We start from the raw sequence: 25100 nt of genomic DNA on the forward strand, positions 1-25100 counted from the left end.
AAAAAAACATCCAATCTGGTCTCTGAATACAGACATAATTTAGAATTACGGAAAGGTAAGTATTCCAATGGCACTATTTGTGGGTTTTGTATACCCAAATTTGTGTATCAGGAATGCACTAGGCTATAATTAACATTGCAATAGCACTTCAGAAAGCATCTCGTCTGAACGGTGGAAGCAGTTAACTGTCAGTTGAACTGTGGTTTGTCTCCCTAAAAGCGTCTTATTTCTTCTGACTGAATGGGAGTACTTTGCAGTATTCGTCCTAGTCTGGGGCGGGAAAGAAAACCAAAAACTTGAAGACAAGTCCTATGATGCAACGTCATTCAAGGCAGCCTACGGCAACAAACATTTTGCAGGGGAATTTCAGAACAGCTGACTTCATGCTAAAAACGGATATTACAGCGCTAGTAAAAGGCGCACGCAGCAAGTACTAAAGACAGATTTAATTAACAGATTCAAAAATATTACATGGCAATTCTATTTAAGCTTACTCGTGTGTTGCATCAAGGGCCAAATGAAACTGGTACGATGAAATATTCACCTTAATCTCTGCTCCTCATAAATAGCTAAACCCCAACAGGCAGGCAGGTAGCACCTGCAGACGGTGCCTATAGAAGGCCAGACAGTTCGACAGCCACAGCCTCAAGTTGGGTTCACAAGTCTGGCTAACCATTAACCTCCACAGCTCTCTGGTACTGTATCTGGTGACGTATTTCACTGACCGACCCACTTGTGAGAATCCATTTAGGATCATGTCTTTATATGACTATGAGCCTACGCATGCATTGAAAAAGGATCACCCAGTCATTGGGTGCAACTATTCTACCTCAAACAGTCATGTCTGTGCTGTCTGTGTTCTGTCACAATCCGGATTCCATGGCTTCCAAGCATAACTCGTCTGGGACTTAAAACATCTCTGCTCAGTGAATTGAGAGAAAGAGAGGGATCGTATCATTGCTCTGGGGTTGCGTGCCGTGGCATGGCCGTGGTGACATAAAGCAGGGTGCGTGTCACTGTCACTTCTCTCCTCCCAGCGACATGTCAGGGCTAAGACCCAGATTGTCCTCCCCCCCCCTCAGTGGTAAGACCCTGGCTGTCTGGAGGAAACATGTTCACCTCTGACCCTTAACATGCTGCGAGATGACTATTCAACCTTCAGGAGCACCAACTCCTCCGGCGGTAGTCTACTTCTGTCACATTCACGGTTCTCTCTCACTGTTCATTCGTGTAATTTCATTTCATGTCTTTTTATTTTTATGGTGCTGAAACCAGAGAATTGCTATATTGTATTATAATGGTAGCTATAGAGACAAGGTAATAGCAGTAAATAAAAAAATGGCATTGAGCTAGAGACAAGCCAAACCCGAGGCTCTAGTCGACAATTCCCTCTTTTTCTGCACTTCCGTTATACTGTAAGCTACAGGTTATTCTTTATTCAGTCTGGGGAGAACATACATGGATTCAAAGACCACAAGAAAACGCTAAAAAGAACCCGAATTTCAATTGGGAATTTTATTAGTAATAATAATCTGCCAAATATACAGCCATTATAGAATCTCTCTACCTATTATACATTCTCATATAAGTCAATTACAAAAAGTAGTAATTAGTCATCAATTTCAATCCGATCAGATATGAGAGAGAAACAGCAGATACACGTCATCATTTTCCCTGCATCTCATGTTACTGGATACGTCAGAACTGAAGAAGATGATCAGCCTTCCCCCGGGATGGACAGACGGCAGAACCAACGGGAGTAGGAGATGGAACATTCTGACAGCACTGATACTATACTCCATATTACTCCAGACCACAGGAAGAAGCATGAGACCAGTCAAGGCTCAATGAAACCCAGGACCCGTATTTACAAAGTGTCTCAGAGTAGGAGCGTTGATCTAGGTTCAGGTCCCACCTCTCCATATAATCGTATTAATGATGCCAAATGTAGGCAGAACTGATCCCATGTCAGGGCTGCGTTTAGCAGGTTTTTACGTTTTGGAACGTCCAATTGAACGGAAACGGTGCTGTACTGAACGCCCAGTTGAAACGGGGAGGGGTTGGGTTGTGGAATGCTGTCAGCATGGCCACTGCTCTTTAAATACGTCACTCATTGCTACAAGCCACACCTCACCACACCCACCAAAATGGGAGCAAACGTACCGGTCTTTTCAAAAGCGTACAAGAATGTTTGGAGGAAATGTGTCGTTTAGTACAAGCCGTTACGCAACGTAGCAAACGTTGAAGCGAACTGAATACGCCTCTGCACTCATACTCTGAGAATATGGCTGCGTTTAAACAGGCAGCCCAATTCAGATGCGTTTTTCCACCAACTGGTCTTTTGACTAATCACGTCAGATATTTTTCAGGACTGATCTGATTGGTTAAAAGACCAAATTTGTAATTAAAATTCTGAATTGGGCTACCTGTCTATATGCAGCCTTTGTAAATAAGGCTTCAGAACAATAATTACAACAAGCTGGAAAATAAGATGTTGATTCACTAACCAAATCAATCTGATTACTTAGCTACAGTTTGTTGCAACAACAAAAAAAAATCGGAGAGAAATTGAGTTTGTCCTGTATATACAATAACGATAACTCACTTCTGATTAGCTCAAGTCTACAGACAAAATCCAGTCTTGCCAAATGCCCCATGAGTGTTTCAATACACCAACTTAAACATTTCAGTCAGGTATTATAGAAAACAACTTTGTGGATAAACAAAACATTTCCACTATGGGAAAGCCATTGGTTAGCTCACAGCAAAGGGACAGATTTTATACATTAACTATATTCATTTGTTTTTCAGTGCATTATTTGTATTTTTATGTTTTTAAAGAATAGCAGACTTCAGCAAACACAAAACCATTTTTGTTAACTTCTTGCCCACTAACTATGTGAAGACACCGTTCACCCAGAAAATAGAACCGGTGTGTAAACAAGAGATTTCAATTCATTGTAGAACAAGTCGTAATTTGACTTCAGCCAGACGAAACGTAAATTCCTTGTACAGAGTCCTATCTACCCGTTGTGGCTCTAATGTGTCACAACTTCCAAAAGAGCTGCAGAGGGAGTCAATAGTAAACAACCATCTTAGGAGGTACCTTATTTAGTAACGATGGACGTTACTGTACCTCCAGAAACAGACCACTTATAAAACACGAAATGTTATGAAATGTTCAAAAAGTCGAAAGTGCTTATAGATGGGTTACGAGTTACTTAATGAAGATCGTGTCACTCATGTAAATCATTACCACCCGTTCTTTACCTACAGTTTGGAGAATTTGACTCAAATAAACAACGCCCTGTTGCAAAATGCTGAAGCCGGTCGCTTGCTAAGGAGTTGTCGGAACAATAACATGAAGACATTTTGAGTAAATGTAAAGCTGCCAGAATGACGAACGTTTTGAAAGGAATATACGGAGTAGAAAGAAATAAGGCAGTGATAATAACAGTCAAAATATCTTCAAAAGACTGTAAACATCTCTCATAAAAAGGTTGTTCCTCCTTACCATTTAAAATATGTACTAAATCGTCAAGTTCTTTTGACTGATACGATTATCATGCAAAATCATTTGTCTTTTGGTATTAGTTTCAAAATCGAACATAAAAACGTAGCGCGGTCGGCGTATCTGTGAAAATATCTGCATATCCTCTGTTAAAAATAACACAAAATCAAACATTCTATAGCTATCAGGGTTAAGAAGAAGCAAATGAAAACAACATTTCTCTTCACTTAAAACGATTTGACAATATCTTGATGGAGATCACACTGCGGAAGCATCGTCGGGGTAGAGACAACACCACGAGAATCTAATCTACCTCCAGGCCTTCAGGTTTAGAACTCTATCCAGACCTTGCTCCCTCTCCAACAAACAAAAAAAAAGACCAGTACTTTGGCATTCTATTCCTCTGAACATGAATCACTAGATAAAACAAACTCAAAATCTCTCTCTGGTCAGTTTGTTCATTCATTGTCATCACAGCAGCGTATTGCATTTCTTCACAATTGAACAGACCATGACACACAGTGTAGTGGGCAGAGGGAGGACAATCTACGTCATACAGATCATCTTCAGCTCTCATTGGAAAGACGCACGTAACATAAACGGTAGTAGCATCTGTCGACAGACTGTGGGATGTGATGACTTACGAGGAACTCTTTTGTGCTATGCTGATTTTGTGTCACTAATCGTTTGGACGAATCACGATTTCACAGGTGCTCGGATCTTTCGAATTTCGGGAAGGGGACATTTGGCCCATAGACTTGCCTGAAACTTGGGGACGGGACGGGCGGGGGGGACGACGACGACGACTTCACAAGTCGCGTTAGTATCTCTTAACATCTCCCCCGAGAACTTAACAGAGCATCTGACATAATTAAACAACATTTTAGTTCTTGTTTTCCGAGATTAATATAATCTTAAAAGTCAATCATGAACAAGTACCACTGCAAGGATACAGGTTAAGAAGAACAGGTAAGGCAATTTGGAAGCAAAACATATAGCTAGATAGAGAACAGCAATGCTAAAAGTACTCACCCTTTACTGAGTATAACTTAAAAATGGATAAATACAAATCATTCTGGGACAATTTAAAATACAAAAGGATCTGAAATAAAACAAAAAGACATACACTTAAGCAAATTATATAAAACCTACAACATATCATATGCAAGCCAACAAAACGAGGGATAATCATTTGAGTATTGATTACAGTAGTTTACCTGAGTTAGATACCTGTTAACAGTGGTTAGAAATCAAGAAGCACATACGTCGGACAAAGAGTTACGGAGAAATGACTTCATTGATATAGTGCATATAGTGCAGTGAATCACGGGGCAAGGGGACGAGGGACTGGGACTGTAAAACACAGATTAGGTACACTTGACCAATGAGAGACAAGACAAACCACTGGAGAGAGAAGGTTATTGGTGGAGGATCTGCTGCAGCACCTCCAGCAAGTGTTTCAGGCCGTAGATGTAGCCTTGGTCCTGGCTCTCGCTGGGGAAGACGTGAGCAAAGTCAATCATCCTCACCTCCACTTCGCTGGCCCTCTGCTCTGGCTGCGGCTCACCCCGGCCTCCCTCCCCCACTTCCTCTTCTTCCAGTTGGGCTTTGACACCGTTGCCGTTGGGCTGCTCCGACGACACCAGACCTGGGCACTTCCACGTGCTGTTGTGCGCCTGGGGGTTGGGGTCTGTCGTGGCGTTGCCGCCGGTGGCGGTGACGTTGCCATGGTGACCCCGGGTGCAGCCCTTCTTGTGCATGGTGTACATGGTGGACAGGCTGTAGTCGAGCGGCACGGCAACGCAGACGTTATTGTTGTGTTCCAGTACGTCCTCGTTGGGCTCGCAGCAGGCGGCATACGTGGTCTTCTCTGGGAGGCCCCTGGGGATGTGGCCCTCCGGGTTGGGAGGAGGCAGGCCCTCGTATACAAACAACAAGGAGCTGGCATAGAAGGTTAACTGGATCTGGCCCTCGAACCATCTCAGGATGTTCTGGACCTTGAGGATACTGGCAGTGATGGCGTCTTTTCTCAGACTCGTCCCATTATGGAAGAATTTTGATAAACCTGGGAGAGGAGAGGAACGGGAGAGGCAATTATTGTTGTTGTTGAGGAATACAATGTTTTCTGATAAGAAATGACGGCGATGATTTAATCTGTTTAGGAAACCACGTCGGGCATCGTCTAATTGAGAGCAAGTTTGGCTAGCAACTACAAGTGAAACCCAAATAGACAGAAGGGTAGACATGTTGTTTATTTTGTGCCGGGGTTATTATTGTCTCAGGAGCTCACCGTCTTTGACGGTGTCCTTGAGGAGGCCTCGTCCGTAATGTTGGTCATACGAGTCATAGCCGTCAGAGTTCACCTTGTACACCTGGAGGGTTCGAAAGACAGAAAGGAAGAATTACATTTATTTAACTAGGCAAGTCAGTTAAGAACAAATTCAAATTCTACAATAACGGCCTACCCCAGCCAAACCATCCCCTAAACCGGACGACGCTGGGCCAAATTGTGCGCTGCCCTATGGGACTCCCGATCACAGCCGGTTGTGATACAGCCCGGGATCGAACCAGGGTCTGCAATGACTCCTCTAGCACTGAGATGCAGTGCTTTAGACTGATGCGCCGCTCGGGCGGCCAAGAAACAGACGCAGCACATAGGCCTATTGTTTGTTCTCATATGGAAGCACTAACAAGCAATGCTTAACTTCAAAAGGAGATGACCCGTCTCCATATAACAAACTCAAAGTGATAACAATCATGGGTGGAATACTCCCTCTGGTGGTGAAATTATTTTTACACACAATTTGCTCAAAACATTTTGAATATGATGCACATATATATGTGACATAATATGATACATATTTTTTCCGGTGATATTAATAGCAATGCGAGTAGAACCCAGAAGTCTGTGAGGACTCTGAGATAATTCCATTCCCACGCTGAGAGGAGCAAAACTGTTGTCTACACCAGAGGGATTCCTCGCTCTATCACTGCAATCTGGAACATCATTATCAGTAATTAGTCTTATCACTCTGTGGTGATAAGCAGATTTTTCCATGCTCTGTGCCAGAAAGCCTTTAAAACTGGGGCAAAAACAGGGCATGTCAGTGGATGACCCTCGTGCTGAAGGTCTGTGTTCTTACAAAGCCTACACTATGATGAATCTCATTCACTTACTAGTCTACCTATTAAGAGGAGCTGTAAGATGGGTGAGAAGACAACCTGGTATGACAGAGCTTGCCAGTGCAGGTCCTAGGCCATGGAGGCAAATATTCCAGAAGTGAAAAATACACCGGTGGTCCTAAACATTCATTTCCCAAAGCAGAGTGCGACAGGCACCAATACTCATTCATTTGCTGATTGACATTTGAGTTAATATTATATAGTTTGTATTTGAAAAGAGACAAAATTGTAGCATATTCCCTGTTTACTCCACAGCGTGGGACTAAAGGAGAAGAACAGTTATGTTATCATGACCCTCAGAGACCTGTGAGGAACACCCAAAGGAGGGGAGGGCATAATGGTGATTGGGGTAAAGGAAAGGTCCTAGTCAACAGATCTGAGATAAGTCAGATAGAAGCAAGCTCCATCCTGTTCTACTGATGGCTAGAGGCTTCCTATTACTGACCTCCCAAGAGGCTGCTGTTCGGAAACCAAAAGACAAACTCAAAATGTCGTCGCGCACAGAGAAAGGGAACAAATGAGTCACTGACAAACACAAAACAGGTGTGGTTTAGAAGGGGTTCTAAAAGGCATCAATGTGGGTGACTACTGGGTGCTGGCCAAGCAACTCCAGTAGGGTCTTAATAAAAAACACCCACTGTGGACGCCCACTAGATTTGCCGGAGAAAAGACAACAACAAAAAAGATAGGAAGTACCAATGGATATGAAGAAAAACTGCCAGATGAAGGCTTTGTTCGGCTCTCCAAGATGGAAGAGCTAACGTGAGGTGTAGTTCTCCCAACATCTCCTCTCCAACTGATGCACTGGGCCAGCAGGTCTTAAATACCAGCTGGGCTTGCGAAGGTGAAACAAATCCTGACTAACGAAACCCTAGCCTGTAACACTACATACACTGAACAAGGCTTACATTTTTACAAACAACTAGTACTACAGAATTAGTCACACAGGCAAGATAATAGACCAGCAAAGTGGGCCGTTTAACTGATTAGACTATTTGCCATGCATTCAAATACCTTTGTCTGCTTGTACTTTTCAGGTATGTACAGTGCATTTGGAAAGTATTCAGACCACTTTCCTTTTTCCACATTTTGTTACGTTACAACCTTATTCTAAAATGGATTAAATAGTTTTTTCCCCCCCTTCATCAATATACACACACAGTAACCAGTGATTAAAGCAAAACGTTTTTCATTTTTATTAACTGAAATATCATATTTACATAAGTATTCAGACCCTTTAGACAGTACTTTGTTGAAGCACCTTTGGCAGCGATTACAGCCTCAAGTCTTTTTGGGTATGACGCTACAAGCTTGGCATTTAGGGAGTTTCTCCCATTCTTCTCTGCAGATCCTCTCAAGCTCTGTCAGGTTGGATGGGGAATGTCACGGCACAGCTATTTTCAGGTCACTCCAGAGATGTGCGATCAGGTTCAAGTCCGGGCTCTGGCTGGGCCACTCAAGGACATTCAGAGACTTGTCCCAAAGCAGGAGCAGGCTTTCATCAAGGATCTCTCAGTACTTTGCTCCGTTCATCTTTCTCTCCATCCTGACTTGTCTCCCAGTCCCTGCCGCTGAAAAACATCCCCACAGCATGATGCTGCCATCACCATGCTTCACCGTAGGGATGGTGCCAGGTTTCCTCCAGACATGACACTTGGCATTCAGGTCAAAGTAATCAATATTTGTTTCATCAGACTAGAGGATCATGTTTCTCATGGTATGACAGTCCTTTAGGTGCCTTTTGGCAAACTCCAAGTGGGCTGTCATGTGCCTTTTACTGAGGAGTGGCTTCCGTCTGGCCACTCTACCATAAAGGCCTGATTGGTGGAGTGCTGCAGAGATGGTTGTCCTTCTGGAAGGCTCTCCCATCTCCACAGAGGAACTCTGGAGCTTTGTCAGAGTGACCATCGGGTTCTTGGTCACCTCCCTGACCAAGGCTTCTCTCCTGATTGCTCAGTTTAGCCTGGCAGCCAGCTCTAGGAAGAGTCTTTGTGGTTACAAACTTCTTCCATTTAAGAATGATGGAGGCCGCTGTGTTCTTGGTGACCTTCAATGCTGCAGACATGTTTTGGTACCCTTCCCCAGATCTGTGCATCGACACAATCCTGTCTCGGAGATCTACGGACAATTCCTTCGACATCATGGCTTGGTTTTGCTCTGACATGCAGTCAACTGTGGGACCTTATATAGACAGGTGTGTACCTTTCCAAATCATGTCCAATCAATTGAATTTACCACAGGTGGACTCCAGTGAAGTTGTAGAAACATCTCAAGGATGATCAATGGAAACAGGATGCATCTGAGCTCAATTTCGAGTCTCATAGTAAAGGGTCTGAATAGTTATGAAATAAGATATTTCAGTTCATTTACTTTTAATACATTTGCTAAAATTTCTAAAATCCTTTTTTCATATTGTCATTACGTGATATTGTGTCTAGATTGAGAATATATTTTTTCATTTAATTAATTTTAAAATAAGGCTGTAACGTAACAAAATGTGGAAAAACTTAAGTGGTCTGAATACTTTCCGAATGCAGTGTAAATATGCTGACGTGTAAGGCCATGTTCAGTTCAATGAATTGGTCAATAAAACTATATAGCACGTGGTTGTATTTTGCAGTCCAGCTGTATTGAAATCTTGCGAATGGCATGACTGTTTAACAAAGTTTGAGGAAAGAGACACGTTGAGTTCTCCATATACCAAGGCAACACTGAAAGCGGCTCTATACTTAATCCATGATGTCAATGTAAAAGCATAACAATCCTGTTGTTGAGGGGGCCATTCAACTATATTACTATAGGCTGGATTTGGTCCTTGGGGTAGAGATGAAGACTCTCCTGTAAGTCATTATGGAATGGAAGAATAGTGGTATGTTGGTTTTAGCCCTGTGTGATTGATTGGTCAGTGACGACCAACCCTGTGTTCAAACAGAGAGACTTCAGAATGGAACCGGATGAGAAATGTAACTCTTCACATAAACATTAACCTAAACATATGTTAGGTGTGAAGCCAGTCAGACAGTAACTGGGAAGTAGGGCATTGGAACAGGTGACGTTGGACTAATGAGATGCATCTACAGTGCATTCAGAAGGTATTCAGACCGCTTCACGGTTTCCACTTTGTTACATTACGGCCTTATTCTAAAATGTATTAAATGAAACATTTTCCTCATCAATCGACACAATGTATTAAAAATTAAAAAAACAGAAATACCCTATTTACATAAGTATTCAGACCCTTTACTGTGAGACTCGAAATTGAGCTCAGTTGTATTCTGTTTCCAATGATGATCCTTGAGATGTTTCTACAACTTGGAGTCCACCTGTGGTAAATTAAATTGATTGGACATGATTTGGAAAGGCACCCACCTGTCTATATAAGGTCCAACAGTTGACAGTGCATGTCAGAGCAAAAACCAAGCCATGAGGTCGAAGGAATTTTCATGCTGTGAGGAAGTTTTTCAGCGGCAGGGACTGGGAGACTAGTCAGGATGGAGGGAAAGATGAACGGAGCAAAGTACCGAGAGATCCTTGATGAAAACCTGCTCCAGAGCACTCAAGACCTGTGTGCTTAGGGACAACGACCCTAAGCACACAGCCAAGACAACGCAGGAGTGACTTCAGGACAAGTCTCTGAATGTCCTAGTGGCCCAGCCAGAGCCCGGGCTTGAATACGATCGAACATCTCTGGAGAGACCTGAAAATAGCTGTGCAGAGATGCTCACCATCCAACCTGACAGAGCTTGAGAGGATCTGCAGAGAGGAATGGGAGAAACTCCACAAATACAGGTGTGCCACGCTTGTAGCGTCATACCCAAGAAGACTCGAGGCTGTAATCGCTGCCAAAGGTGCATCAAAGTACTGACTAAAGGGTCTGAATACTTATGTAAATGTGGTATCCGTTTTTTTTTGCAAACATTTCTAAAAACCTGTTTTTGCGTAGATTGATGATGGAAAATAAGGCTCTAACGTAACAAAATGTGGAAAAAGTCAAGGGGCCTGAATACTTTCCAAATGCACTGTAAGTTATCCTATCAGTCGCTTTTTTTTAATATGTCAGAGCAAAAACCAAGCCATGAGGTCGAAGGAATTTTCATGCTGTGTGTATATATATATATATATATATATATATACACACACACACACACACACACACACACACACAGCTCCAAAAAATAAAGGGAACACTTAAACAACACATCCTAGATATGAATGAAAGAAATAATCTTATTAAATACTTTTTTCTTTACATAGTTGAATGTGCTGACAACAAAATCACACAAAAATAATCAATGGAAATCCAATTTATCAACCCATGGAGGTCTGGATTTGGTGTCACACTCAAAATTAAAGTGGAAAACCACACTACAGGCTGATCCAACTTTGATGTAATGTCCATAAAACAAGTCAAAATGAGGCTCAGTAGTGTGTGTGGCCTCCACGTGCCTGTATGACCTCCCTACAACGCCTGGGCATGCTCCTGGACAGTCTGTGGTGCAACGTGGCGTTGGTGGATGGAGCGAGACATGATGTCCCAGATATGCTCAATTGGATTCAGGTCTGGGGAACGGGCGGGCCAGTCCATAGCATCAATGCCTTCCTCTTGCAGGAACTGCTGACACACTCCAGCCACATGAGGTCTAGAATTGTCTTGCATTAGGAGGAACCCAGGGCCAACCGCACCAGCATATGGTCTAACAAGGGGTCTGAGGATCTCATCTCGGTACCTAATGGCAGTCAGGCTACCTCTGGCGAGCACATGGAGGGCTGTGCGGCCCCCCAAAGAAATTCCACCCCACACCATGACTGACCCACCGCCAAACCGGTCATGCTGGAGGATGTTGCAGGCAGCAGAACGTTCTCCACGGCGTCTCCAGACTCTGTCACATGTGCTCAGTGTGAACCTGCTTTCATCTGTGAAGAGCACAGGGCGCCAGGGGCGAATTTGCCAATCTTGGTGTTCTCTGGCAAATGCCAAACGTCCTGCACGGTGTTGGGCTGTAAGCACAACCCCCACCTGTGGACGTCGGGCCCTCATACCACCCTCATGGAGTCTGTTTCTGACCATTTGAGCAGACATGCACATTTGTGGCCTGCTGGAGGTCATTTTGCAGAGCTCTGGCAGTGCTCCTCCTGCTCCTCCTTGCACAAAGTCAGAGGTAGCGGTCCTGCTGCTGGGTTGTTGCCCTCCTACGGCCTCCTCCACGTCTCCTGATGTACTGGCCTGTCTCCTGGTAGCGCCTCCATGCTCTGGACACTACGCTGACAGACACAGCAAACCTTCTTGCCACAGCTCGCATTGATGTGCCATCCTGGATGAGCTGCACTACCTGAGCCACTTGTGTAGGTTGTAGACTCCGTCTCATGCTACCACTAGAGTGAAAGCACCGCCAGCATTCAAAAGTGACCAAAACATCAGCCAGGAAGCATAGGAACTAAGAAGTGGTCTGTGGTCTCCACCTGCAGAACCACTCCTTTATTGGGGGTGTCTTGCTTATTGCCTATAATTTCCACCTGTTGTCTATTCCATTTGCACAACAGCATGTGAAATTTATTGTCAATCAGTGTTGCTTCCTAAGTGGACAGTTTGATTTCACAGAAGTGTGATTGACTTGGAGTTACATTGTGTTGTTTAAGTGTTCCCTTTATTTTTTTGAGCAGTATGTATATATATATATATATATATATACATACATATACACACATACATACACATATATGCACATATACACAATGTTCCATTTTCATCAGGTTATTACAAGTCATGATTTACAATTTCAGATTACTTCATACAGTTAGTTACCTCAAATTATTGGCAACCTTGATATAGAATGAGCAAAAAAATACAAATATTGAGCTAAATTATATTATTTTAGACTATGCCTTGCAGAGGCATAAATATCATAACCCCCCCCCCCCCCCAAAAAAAGCGAGCCTCCCGTTATTGTTAATGGTTAGCATGTCTTGGGGTATGATGTTTGTGTCTCTCCATTTCTCACTAATCATTATTCACGATTCATTGAAGATTATCAGCAATCATGGTAGCATCCACCTCAATGTATAAGTGTTCAGAAACATATTATATTCTTATTTAGAATAAAAGTTACTCCGAAATGACACAATACACTATTTACCATTCATTTCTATTGAGCACAAAATAATCTAAAAAACAAAACACTGCAAATGCATCCAACAAGTTTGTGGAGTCACAAGCTTGATGTAGTCATTGCGTGCTTGGAATATGGGAACAAATACTAAACTTTTGTTACAAACATAGTTTAAGTGAACTTGTCTAAATACTTTTGGTTCTGTAAAATTGGGGGACTATGTACAAAAAGTGCTGTTTTAAACATTTCATCCAGTATGGATGAAAATACCCTCAAATGAAATCTGACAGTCGGCACTTGAACCTCAGTCATTTTATGATTTCAAATCCAAGGTGCTGGAGTACAGAGCCAAAACAACAAAATGAGCCTCTGTCCAAATAATTTTGTAACTCACTGTATGTAGGAAAATATCCTCAAATAAAAAGGTGACATTCTGTACTGTTGCCTCATACTGTATGAAACATTTGAACACATTTTTGCTTCACTGTATAAATATGGAGGGGAGTATATCTTTGAGAAAAAAATATTACTTGTTAAACAAAATCTCTTTATCCGTGCAATTGTATAAGTTTTCAGAGACTTGTCCCGAATCCACTCCTGCATTGTCGTGGCTGTGTGCTCAGGGTTGTTGTCCTGTTGGAAGGTGAACCTTCGCCCCATTTTGAGGTCTTGAGCGCTGTGGAGCAGGTTTTCATCAAGGATCTCTCTGTACTTTGCTCTGTTCATCTTTCCCTCCATCCTGACTAGTCTCCAAGTCCCTGCCGCTGAAAAACATCCCCACCTCATGATGCTGCCACCACCACCATGCTTCACCGTAGGGATGGCGCCAGGTTTCCTCCAGAGGTGATGCTTCAGGCCAATGCTTCAGGAACTCTGTCAAAGTGAACATCAGGTTCTTTTATGCAGTAGTTTTTGCTCATCTTTATCAAGGGTGCCAATAATTCTGGAGGTGGACTGTACATGGACAGTTAGATGGGTCAGAGGATCAGGTACACTCAAGGTCATGGATAGTTTAACGTTGTTCAAAAGGCAGCGTTTCTCAATCCTGGTCCCGGGACCCAAAAGGGTGCACACCCCCACACACCCAACCCCAACGAAAGGCTTGATGATGTTGAATAGTTCAATAAAAATAATGTGTGAGAGAGCTAGGGCATGCACATTGTTCAAAAGGTAGTGTTTCTCAATCCTGGTCCTGGGGACTTAAAGGGGTCAGAACCAGGGCAAAGAAACCCCACTCAAAAGGTACATGGACAAGTATGGTAGCAGATTCTCAGCAGGACCAAGCCAGCCATACAGAATGGAGGCAAATCAGATATTTAAAAATAAATAATAACAAAAGCAGCATCAACAGTCAAGCAAGCAATTTACAAGTCGAAAGGGGAGGTCTGGCCTCTGGAGAAGGAATGAAATACACTTTTGGTTCACTAGTTTTACAAAGTGAACCAAATCCTGCCGCCATCAACTGTGTTATGGTGGGTGAACATTTTCCCACTCAAAGTCTATGCGTCTCTTGGATAGGATACTAGCAAAAGCGATTGCATCCTGCATTGCCCGGGCACCATTAAACCAGTAGGTGGTAGACCAAAAAGGGCGAGCAGAGGGCACACTTCTACATTGACTCCAAACATAAGGCATTGTTGCAAAAACACTTGACCTAAACACAACAATCTTTGAATCGTCCTTCTAGCTCTGGTTCGGCTGCCCAGGCAGGTTTATCAACACCTGGTGAAAGCCCTTGGAGGGATTATTGACATTGCGTTCCTGTGATTACAATGTTAACGGAAAACAACTAGTCTGATGGCGGAGATGAGGTCATCGGGTATTGATTCTACTTGTTCAATACTAGTGAGTGTACAAAACAACAGTGTACAAAACAGTAGGAAGACCTTCCTAATATTGAGTTGCAGTCCCCTTCGGCCCTCAGAACAGCCTCAATTTGTCGGGGGATGGACTCTACCGGGTGTTTAAATGTTCCACAGGGATTCTGTCCCATGTTGACTCCAATGCTTCCGACACTTGTGTCAAGTTGACTGGATGTCCTTTGGGCGGTGGGCCATTCTTGATAGACATGGGAAACTGTTGAGCGCGAAAAAGCCAGCAGCGCTGCAGTTCGCCTGGCACCTACTACCATACCCCGTTCAAAGGCACTTAAATCCTTTGTCTTGCACATTCACCCTCTGAATGGCACACATACACAATCCATGTCTCCATTGTCTCAAGGCTTAAAAATCCTCCTTTAACCTGTCTCCTCCCCTTCACCTACGCAAGTGGATTTAACAGATGACATCAATAGGGGATCACAGCTGTCACCTGGATTCACTTAGTCAGTTCCTAGTGTTCAGTACACTCAGCGTATTGAGTTGAGGTCTGGCAAACGTTTTTTCCTTGAACTTTATTTTTCTGACCATGACAACCTTGACATAACAGATAAACTATTAATATAATGAAGACAGTGAATATCAATAGCGCTCTAATCTCCCCTTCATATAGAAATAACCTCATATCCTGCCCTTCTCTCTGCATTTACTTTCTCAAAATGGTTACTAATGCCAAGTAACCACTTACGATTAGCAATTTAGTAATGTCAATAACTTTGAACCCACCTGTCGCTGACTTTTACTAAATATCTGTATTTTACAGTCTAGCAGTACTTTGAGATCCAACAGCATAAAAACGACAAACTTTCTGAGCATTTCTACCTCAAAGCGCCATGATGATCAAGTTGACTTCTTGACTTTTTCCACATTTTGGTACATTACAGCCTTATTCTAAAATGGATGAAATAGTTTTTCCCCCTCAAACTGTGGGAGCTTATATAGATACTGTACGTGTGTGCCTTTCCAAATCATGTCCAATCAGTTGAATGTACACAGGTGGACTCCAAATCAATTTCGAGTCATAGCAAAGGGTCTGAATACATAGGTAAATAAGGTAAGATTTTTAATTTTCTATAAATTCCCAGAAATGTAAAGAAAAACTGTTTTTGCTTTGTCATTATAGGGTATTGTGTGTAGATTAATGAGATGTTTTATTTAATCCATTTTAGAATAAGGCTGTAACGTAACAAAATGTGGGAAAAAAGAATACTGAATACTTTCCGAATGCATTGTAAGCCTATTTAACACTACCAATAGCCACCAATGCCTATTTTAACTAATGATAATCTATTTAATATACAATTGAAGTCGGAAGTTTACATACACCTTAGCCAAATACATTTCAACTCAGTTTTTCACAATTCCTGACATTTAATCCTAGTAAAAATTCCCTGTCTTAGGTCAGTTTGGATAACCACTTAATTATAAGAATGTGAAATGTCAGAATAATAGTAGAGAGAATGATTTATTTAAGCTTTTATTTATTTCATCACATTCCCAGTGGGTCAGAAGTTTACATACACTCAACTAGTATTTGGTAGCATTGCCTTTTAAATTGCTTAACTTTGGTCAAACAATTCAGGTAGCCTTCCACATGCTTCCCATAATAAGTTGGGTGAATTTTGGCCCATTCTTCCTGACAGAGCTGGTGTAACTGAGTCAAGTAAGCCTCCTTGCTTACACACGCTTTTTCAGTTCTGCCCAAATATTTTCTATAGGATTGAGGTCAGGGCTTTGTGATGGCCACTCCAATACCTTGACTTTGTTGTCCTTAAGCCATTTTGTCACAACTTTGGAAGTATGTAGGTCATTGTCCATTTGCGACCAAGCTTTAACTTCCTGACTGATGTCTTGAGATGTTGCTTCAATATATCCACATCATTTTCCTGCCTCATGATGCCATCTATTTTGTGAAGTGCACCAGTCCCTCCTGCAGCAAAGCACCCCCACAACATGATTCTGCCACCCCCATGCTTCACAGTTGGGATGGTGTTCTTCGACTTGCAATCCTCCCCCTTTTTCCTCCAAACATAACGATGGTCATTATGGCCAAACAATTCTATTTTTGTTTCATCAGACCAGAGGAAATTTCTCCAAAAAGTACAATCTTTGTACCAACGTGCAGTTGCAAACCATAGTCTGGCTTTTTTATGGCGGTTTTGGAGTTGTGGTTTCTTCCTTGCTGAGCAGCATTTCAGGTTATGTCGACATAGGACTGTTTTACTGTGGATATAGATACTTTTGTACCCGTTTCCTCCAGCATCTTCACAAATCAATCCCTGTTGTTCAGGGATTGATTTGCACTTTTTTCACCAAAGTACGTTCATCTCTAGGAGACAGAACATGTCTCCTTCCTGAGCGGTATGACGGCTGCGTGGTCCCATGGTGTTTATACTTGAGTACTATTGTTTGTACAGATGAACGTGATAACTTCAGGCGTTTGGAAATTGCTCCCAAGGATGAACCAGACTTGTGGAGGTCTACAATTTTTTTCTGAGGTCTTGGCTGATTTCTTTTGATTTTCCTATGATGTCCAGCAAAGAGGAACTGAGTTTGAAGGTAGGCCTTGAAATACATCCACAGGTACACCTCCAATTGACTCAAATGATGTCAATTAGCCTATCAGAAGCTTCTAAAGCATGACATCATTTTCTGGAATTTCCCGAGCTGTTTAAAAGGCACAGTCAACTTAGTGTATGTAAACTTCTGACCCACTGGAATTGTGATACAGTGAAATTACTAAGGCAAGGGCTGATTTCAAGGTTTTACTGCTAACCTACAAAGCATTACATGGGCTTGCTCCTACCTATCTTTCCAACTTGGTCCTGCCGTACATACCTACACGTACGCTACGGTCACAAAACGCAGGCCTCCTAATTGTCCCTAGAATTTCTAAGCAAACGGCTGGAGGTAGGGCTTTCTCCTATAGAGCTCCATTTTTATGGAATGGTCTGCCTACCAATGTGAGAGACGCAGACTCAGTCTCAACCTTTAAGTCTTTACTGAAGACTTATCTCTTCAGTAGGTCCTATGATTAAGTATAGTCTGGCCCAGGAGTGTGAAGGTGAACGGAAAGGCTGGAGCAACAAACCGCCCTTGCTGTCTCTGCCTTGCCGGTTCCCCTCTTTCCACTGGGATTCTCTGCCTCTAACCCTTTTACAGGGGCTGAGTCACTGGCCTACTGGTGTTCTTCCATGCCGTCCATGGGAGGGGTGCGTCACTTGAGTGGGTTGAGTCACTGACGTGATCTTCCTGTCTGGGTTGGCGCCCCCCCCCCCCCCCTTGGGTTGTGCCATGGCGGAGATCGTTGTGGGCTATACTCGGCCTTGTCTTAGGACGGTAAGTTGGTGGTTGGAGACATCCCTCTAGTGGTGTGGGGGCTGTGCTTTGGCAAAGTGGGTGGGGTTATATCCTGCCTGTTTGGCCCTGTCCGGGGGTATCATCGGATGGGGCAACAGTGTCTTCTGATCCCTCCTGTCTCAGCCTCCAGTATTTATGCTGCAGTAGTTTATGTGTCGGGGGGCTAGGGTCAGTCTGTTACATCTGGAGTATTTCTCTTGTCTTATCCGGTGTCCTGTGTGTATTTAAATATGCTCTCTCTAATTCTCTCTTTCTGTCTTTCTCTCGGAGGACCTGAGCCCTAGGACCATGCCTCAGGACTACCTGGTATGATGACTCCTTGCTGTCCCCAGTCCACCTGGCCGTGCTGCTGCTCCAGTTTCAACTGTTCTGCCTGCGGCTATGGAACCCTGACCTGTTCACCGGACGTGCTTGTTGCACCCTCGCCAACTACTATGATTATTATTATTTGACCATGCTGGTCATTTATGAACATTTTAACATCTTGACCATGTTCTGTTATAATATCCACCCTGCACAGCCAGAAGAGGACTGGCCACCCCTCATAGCCTGGTTCCTCTCTAGGTTTCTTCCTAGGTTTTTGGCCTTTCTAGGGAGTTTTTCCTAGGGAGTTTTTCCTAGCCACCGTGCTTCTTTCACATGCTTTGCTTGCTGTTTGGGGTTTTAGGCTGGGTTTCTGTACAGCACTTTGAGAATATCAGCTGATGTACGAAGGGCTATATAAAAATAAATTTGATTTGATTTGAATTATAAGTGAAATAACCTGTCTGTAAACAATTGTTTGAAAAATGACTTGTGTCATGCACAAAGTAGATGTCCTAACCGACTTGCCAAAACTATAGTTTAACAAGAAATTTGTGGAGTGATTGAAAAATGAGTGTTAATGACTAAGTGTATGTAAACTTCCGACGTCAACTGTACACCATCACAAAGAAACCCATTATAATTTTGTTTAGGTGGGTCTTAAGTGGGCTCCCGAGTGGCACAGCGGTCTAAGGCACTGCATCTCAGCGCTAGTGGCATCACTACTGACACCTTGGTTCGAATCCAGGCTGTATCACAACCGGTGATCGTGATTGGGAGTCCCATAGGGCGGCGCACAATTGGCCCAGTGTCGTCCGGGTTTGGCCAGTGTAGGCCATCATTGTAAATCAGAATTTGCCTAGTCAAATAACGATTCAATAAAAATAAAAAATGTATTAAGAAACATTATGATGTTAAGAAAATGTATTTCAAAAGAACAGAATAGCATATTTTGAGTATAATTATGATCTGTTATTACGTCTGTGCTAGTAGCCTAGGCTATATTGCTGTGCCGTGCCAATGAAATCAACTAGTTTATTTAGCAGCCAAGACACGTTTAAATTCCCGTCCTTATGACAATCAACACATATAATTTACAATTACAATATAATAGAAAAAAATATAATGAATATTTTCCCCAAACAAGCTATTGCTGAGTGTCGCTAGTATTCACATGTTGAAAACATGTAAACATGGTGATTCTACAAAAAAAGTGATATTCTGAAACAGAGCCCAACCCCTCATTTTTTGAGTTGTTTGGCAAATGTACACTACCATTCAAAAGTGGGCTAATTAATCATTAGAAAACCCTGTAAGAAAACCCTGAGCCTGTAATCGAACCCATAAATTCTGATGCTCCAGATACTCAAGTATAAAGAAGGGCAGTTTTACTGCTTCTTTAAATCAGAACAACAGTTTTCAGCTGCGCTAAAATAATTGCAAAAAGGGTTTTCTAATGATCAATTAGCCTTTTAAAATGACAAACTTGGATTAGCTAACACAACGTGCCATTGGAACACAGGAGTGATGATTTCTGATAATGGGCCTCTGTACACCTATGTAGATATTCCATTAAAAATCAGCCGTTTCCAGCTACAATAGTCATTTACAACATTAACAATGTCTACACTGTATTTCTGATCAATTTCATGTTATTTAAATGGCCAAAAAAAGTGCTTTTCTTTCCAAAACAAGGACATTTCTAGTGACCCCAAACTTTTGAACGGTAATGTAGGTGTTAGAAAATGTAGTATCTGCTCTTTCCGGTGGTATATAGAAATCAAAACTCTTGGACTGCATGTGGCTCTTTAGGAAGATTGGAAAAAGTTACTTTTTTGGAGAAAAAAAATATGTTTTTAAGCATGCGCTCCTTCACAAACTGTGCTGTTCATCAGTCAACTTCAGAACGGAATAGGCATTTACTGCAATTTCAGGTACAAACTCAATAAAACAAGGAATACATTTCAGCTGTTTTAAAAACATTGCTCTGCTATTAAGATCTTTTACTGTACGAGTACTTCGCTTGAAGAGACAATCATGTTTACATCGGAGAGGGGTTACTCTTGGCCGAGTCTCACCCACAACCTCCACAGGTGGCATAGAGGACGGGAGAATTTCTCAGCTTTACACTTCAGTAATAAGTAGTCGCGAGTATTTTTTCCGATGCCGTGGCTCCCGGCTCCCTGCTTCCCTGTGGCTCAGTTGGTAGAGCATGGTGTTTGCAACGCCAGCATGGTGTGTGCAACGCCAGGGTTGTGGGTTCGATTCCCACAGGGGGCCAGTACAAAAAGAAAAAAAAAAATATGCATGAAATGAAATGTATGCATTAACTACTGTAAGTCGCTCTGGATAAGAGCGTCTGCTAAATGACTAAAATGTAATGTAAATGTAATTGCAGCGTAAAAACGGCCTAAGGTACTGCCTCCAAGGTCTCATATAGCCCCTCTCATTAACATGAATGGCAGTAGCCGTTAGAGAGGCCTTTCCAACCCAATGGGAGGGGCTCATAATGAGGCTGAATAGGGAGACTCACCCTCATTCCGAGAACCAGGAAGCCAATCTCCTCCATTAGCGGGTACTTCTTGATCTGCTGGTCCCGCTTCTCGTAGGAGGCGTAGGGGTCGTAGCTCTTCTGGCCTATCTTCACATCCATAATACAGGGCTTCTGGAACCGCCGAGTGACATCCTCAAGTTTCAGGTACAGCTCTGTGATGTCATCAGAGGGCGGCGCAGAAATAAGGCGTGGGAGAGACATTTCGAAATAAATCAACACATTTGGCCACCAGAATGATAGACGAGGCTTTGTTTCACCACTACAGTGTCATGTTTCTAGTAGCAAAGCAGAACACTGACATGATTGTTTACATTTAACAGATAGAGAGCTCTGCTGTGAAACCATCAGAATGACAGAAGTCTTTTTGAATGAAGTGCTGACCTGGGATCAGTTTAGCCCTTTAGACCATAATGACTAACATTTTATGGGCAGGGAGGAACCTGATTCTAGATTAGCACTTCTCCTCTGAGTTTATTTGTGAATACAGGCCCTGGTACATGTTGAAATAATATCCCAGGTAGGTTTAAGGATTTTTCTATGTGCCGGTGTTTACCGTTAGGAGATTCAGGAGAGGACCAGGTGCCAAAGTATTTGGGGAGGTGACGCTGAAGGTCCAACAGACACGGATCACAGCAGTCCTCGGCGTAGACCTGTCAGAAGCAAAGGATGGTTAGGACATACTTTATACTTGAAGAATTATATCAGCTCTGTTGAGGGAACTATTCACCATCTCTATGTGGGAATGTCTGTCTTCATTGATTGGGATGTTGTTTCACCAACATGTCGCATGTAGAACAAATATTAAGAGTAATGCGATAGTACAAAACAAACATTATTTTCCTTCCCTTTTATCGTTCACTACAGTGAAATGATGGTGGTGAAAGTAGCCAAGTTTGTAATACGTGATTCCTCTGTAAGAGAGTATTTCCAAAGCAACCATTTCATCCTGTGTACATTCAGTCCACTTTAACAATAGTAGAGTAAGCGGTGCCAGTGGAAATCTCTGATAATGCTTTGGCTAAATGTTGTTGCAGTGGACATGCTGAGGCAAACACCTTTCTTAAGCCCTTAAATAAACAGATAGCCCTCTGGTTTATACGTGGGGAGTGTGCTGACCTTGCCCATTGATTGAGCTAGTAGAGATGTGGACTACATTACTGTGCCCAGTATTGCCATAACAAAGGCCCCCAGGGCCACTGTAAAGGGGACAGACTGCTAGGCTTCCTTAAGAACTATTCTGGGCGATCGAACGATAGAATGGTTTAGGACTAATCGCTCACTTTTCGTTTACTCATTTAATCTGCACGTCAACTTGAACATAAACTTTGTTCAAACTGACATGGGAGAATTGCTCCCTAGTAAAAAATGAAATGAATCGAAAGTGATGCAGAACAGCAATTTCATAGAGCGCACACTGTACAGTGAAAATGATTGTACCTTCAGACAATAACATGTATATCTATTTATTTTTTGCATTAAAAGGTGGATGGTTACCATGCTGTAGAACTGCATCTCTCTAGGACCTCTGGGAGGGGGCTGTAGCTGTTTGAGTACTGTGCCATCAGGATGTTGCAATATGCCTGTTGAAACAAAAGGTGTGGGCCATTCTGACACTTAGCAAAGATCTAGTCCTGGTTGCAGCATAAAGGTCAAGTCAGAATATCTCAAAAGGACATCCTTCCAGCTAAATAATCAATGATCAGACATGACTGGATTGGAGAATGTGACCGAGAGGGCCCTAGCTTTCACAATTGTGCAACCATTTTCGAATTGTAGTTACTTCAAGAGAGAAAGGAAGGAGGCCTTTCTAAAGTGTTCAGACAGGGCCAAACAGTTTGCCAGTAATACCCAGCTGAGAAGTGCAAAGGTTAACTCGTATTTAACGTGAAGTCATAAAAAAACGATGCACCTTATCAAAGACGCCTGGGCACCAGTATCATATATAGTAAGACACTTTACACTCACTCAGAGACTTGGCTCCAATATTAGATAGAATGGAGTGGGGAAAGAATGCAATCCACTCAACTAAATGTTACAGCCTCAGGCACAGATTGAACCTTCCAACTAAAATCAGTTGAAATAGTGAAATTGAAAAACTGAGAAGAAAGCACCGGCATGTTTCTGTACATTACGTCATATACAGTAGGCTATGCTGATTAGAATACGCTCAGGTTGGTTGTGGGATTGGGGATTACAGTTAGCGATACTGTCTATGACAAAGAATTTACCCCGGCCTGGCCTTCCCACTGGTAGGAAACGAACACTCCGAGCGTCAGCGTTTAATCAACGCAGAGGTTAAACGTGTGTCAAGAGTCTTGACCTAAATACGAGTCTGACACCCAAGCCCTGGCTGAGGGTAGGATTCAACTGAACGGCTCTTAGCAGAGAGACAACAAGGATTACATCCGACTGACACTGGCGCTCTGTCACTGTCTCCAAGGACAGAAATAATACATTGGCCCTTTCAGCTAAGGGAGTGTTACTTCAAACATTGGATTTGTGAGCCTAATTCATGATTTAAGCTATAGCCACGGGTAAGTTGCTCGGTGAGTTTGTAGGCTACAACTAAGTGGATGATCAAGAGTGATAGCGGTGATAGAAGCCAAACTGGATTTCAGTTGCTTGATTACAATAGGAGAGCAGATACTACAGGCTTCAACTAAAGTACACAAAAGGCTACAAGCAGGTGGTCTATTCTGTTATTGACTGACATTATGAAAACTATCACCATGGCTTGTTTGCTCCATAGCGTTGTCCTGGTGATAAAGAATCCTGGGGGGAAAGTTTAGCCTACTTCTGTCAGCTTTTCTGAGGTATTGTCATTGAAAAAAAAAAAAAAGGGAGCTATTCTACCATGCAGACCAAGATTGCACAATTAAATGTAACTCAGTGGTGGATAAACAACATGCACCGTGGCGGCGAAAGGAGAACATATCTGATAAGTCCAGTCACTGACCTACTTTATCAACGCCATACTTATGACCGGCCACCTGATGGGAGAGTGGCACACATCCGTTCAGGTGCGCCGCCTGCGATCCTCCCTGAGCGGTGTTCTCTTTCACTGAGCCGGAGAGGCAAGTTCCCAGGTTCAGCATGGGACTATTGATTTCCAGTCTTCCCAAAGCTAAAGACGAGTCCACTATCTGACGTTGAGTTGACATTAGCAATTCAATGGTTTTCAACCAAAAAAATAAAATAAAAATATAGTCAATCTATAATTCACATGTTGATATTATGTAATCAGAGCGACCCCAGCACGATTCCGAACACCGAGGGATGTCTTCATCGAATACGTCAAATGGGCTCGCGTTAAGCGCCAAGTCTAACCTAGTATTTACAATGTAGCGAGGCTCCAAAAGCACTGCTACAATGATTTTCATATCTTCGTCGGCAACATTAATACACTCTGGCCACATCCCACTTCCTCACAAGGGAGACGTACACACTCCTCTCACAAAAAAAAAATGTTCTGATGACACAAGACCGATATCCGCATGCAATCTCGAAAAATGTTTTGTCTCTTCGAAACTACCTCGAGCGCGACCGTATCGTTGGGTATTTGGGATACACACACAAACAAGCCCCGTTGTTGTCTGCTTACATTTGCACGTCCCACAATGCTAAAATACAGGCTGCTAGCGGTAACATCACATCTGACACACAGGCTCCTCAACGCGAAATTGTTTCTCAATCAAAAACAAGCATGGGAAACAATGTAATGACGGACACACTATCGATATATTTAAATAGTTGCAATGACGTTCACATTCGAACAGTACCCAATGTGGGAGGCTATCAATATGTCATCTTGCTGGCTACCTACCTAACCTACACTTGCGACACTGCCCCTACTGTCGCAATTCTGTCTACTTCTGGCAACAGCTTCAGTGCAGTGGCTTTTCCATCACTGTCGAAAAAAAATGCCTACAAATTCTAATGTAGACTACGCCTACATTCTAGATGAGTAAGGTAAAACCATGATTTGATTTAATGTTTTACATTTGCATGAGGTTTATCATCACTGTGCACAAATGAATTTAATGTAGTTGATGACTTTATCATTCTGAAACTTCAAGTTGTATTCGTCGTATGTACGGAGATACGCATGATATACACTCATGGTAAACTAAACGCTTACATGCCGGTTTCTTCTCTTCAATGCAAAAACTAAATAATAAAATATATGAATACGAACATAAAGTAAA

At 42.6% G+C, this 25100-nt stretch overlaps 1 protein-coding gene across 1 annotated transcript; it reads right to left on the reverse strand.

The window, feature by feature from the left end:
• Nucleotides 1-1500: 1500 nt before the first annotated feature.
• On the reverse strand, nt 1501-24743 carry ipmkb (inositol polyphosphate multikinase b). The gene is made up of 6 exons (XM_014179330.3): nt 23852-24743; nt 22390-22475; nt 21449-21545; nt 20875-21047; nt 5802-5883; nt 1501-5576 (listed from the first exon to the last, which is right to left on the reverse strand). The coding sequence occupies exons 1-6, from the start codon at nt 24054-24056 to the stop codon at nt 4930-4932; spliced, it is 1290 nt and encodes a 429-aa protein (XP_014034805.1). The 5' UTR covers nt 24057-24743; the 3' UTR covers nt 1501-4929.
• Nucleotides 24744-25100: the final 357 nt, after the last annotated feature.

This window comes from Salmo salar, chromosome 28 (genome assembly GCF_965601325.2).
Source record: "Salmo salar chromosome 28, fSalSal1, whole genome shotgun sequence".
NCBI classification, from domain to species: Eukaryota; Metazoa; Chordata; class Actinopteri; order Salmoniformes; family Salmonidae; genus Salmo; species Salmo salar.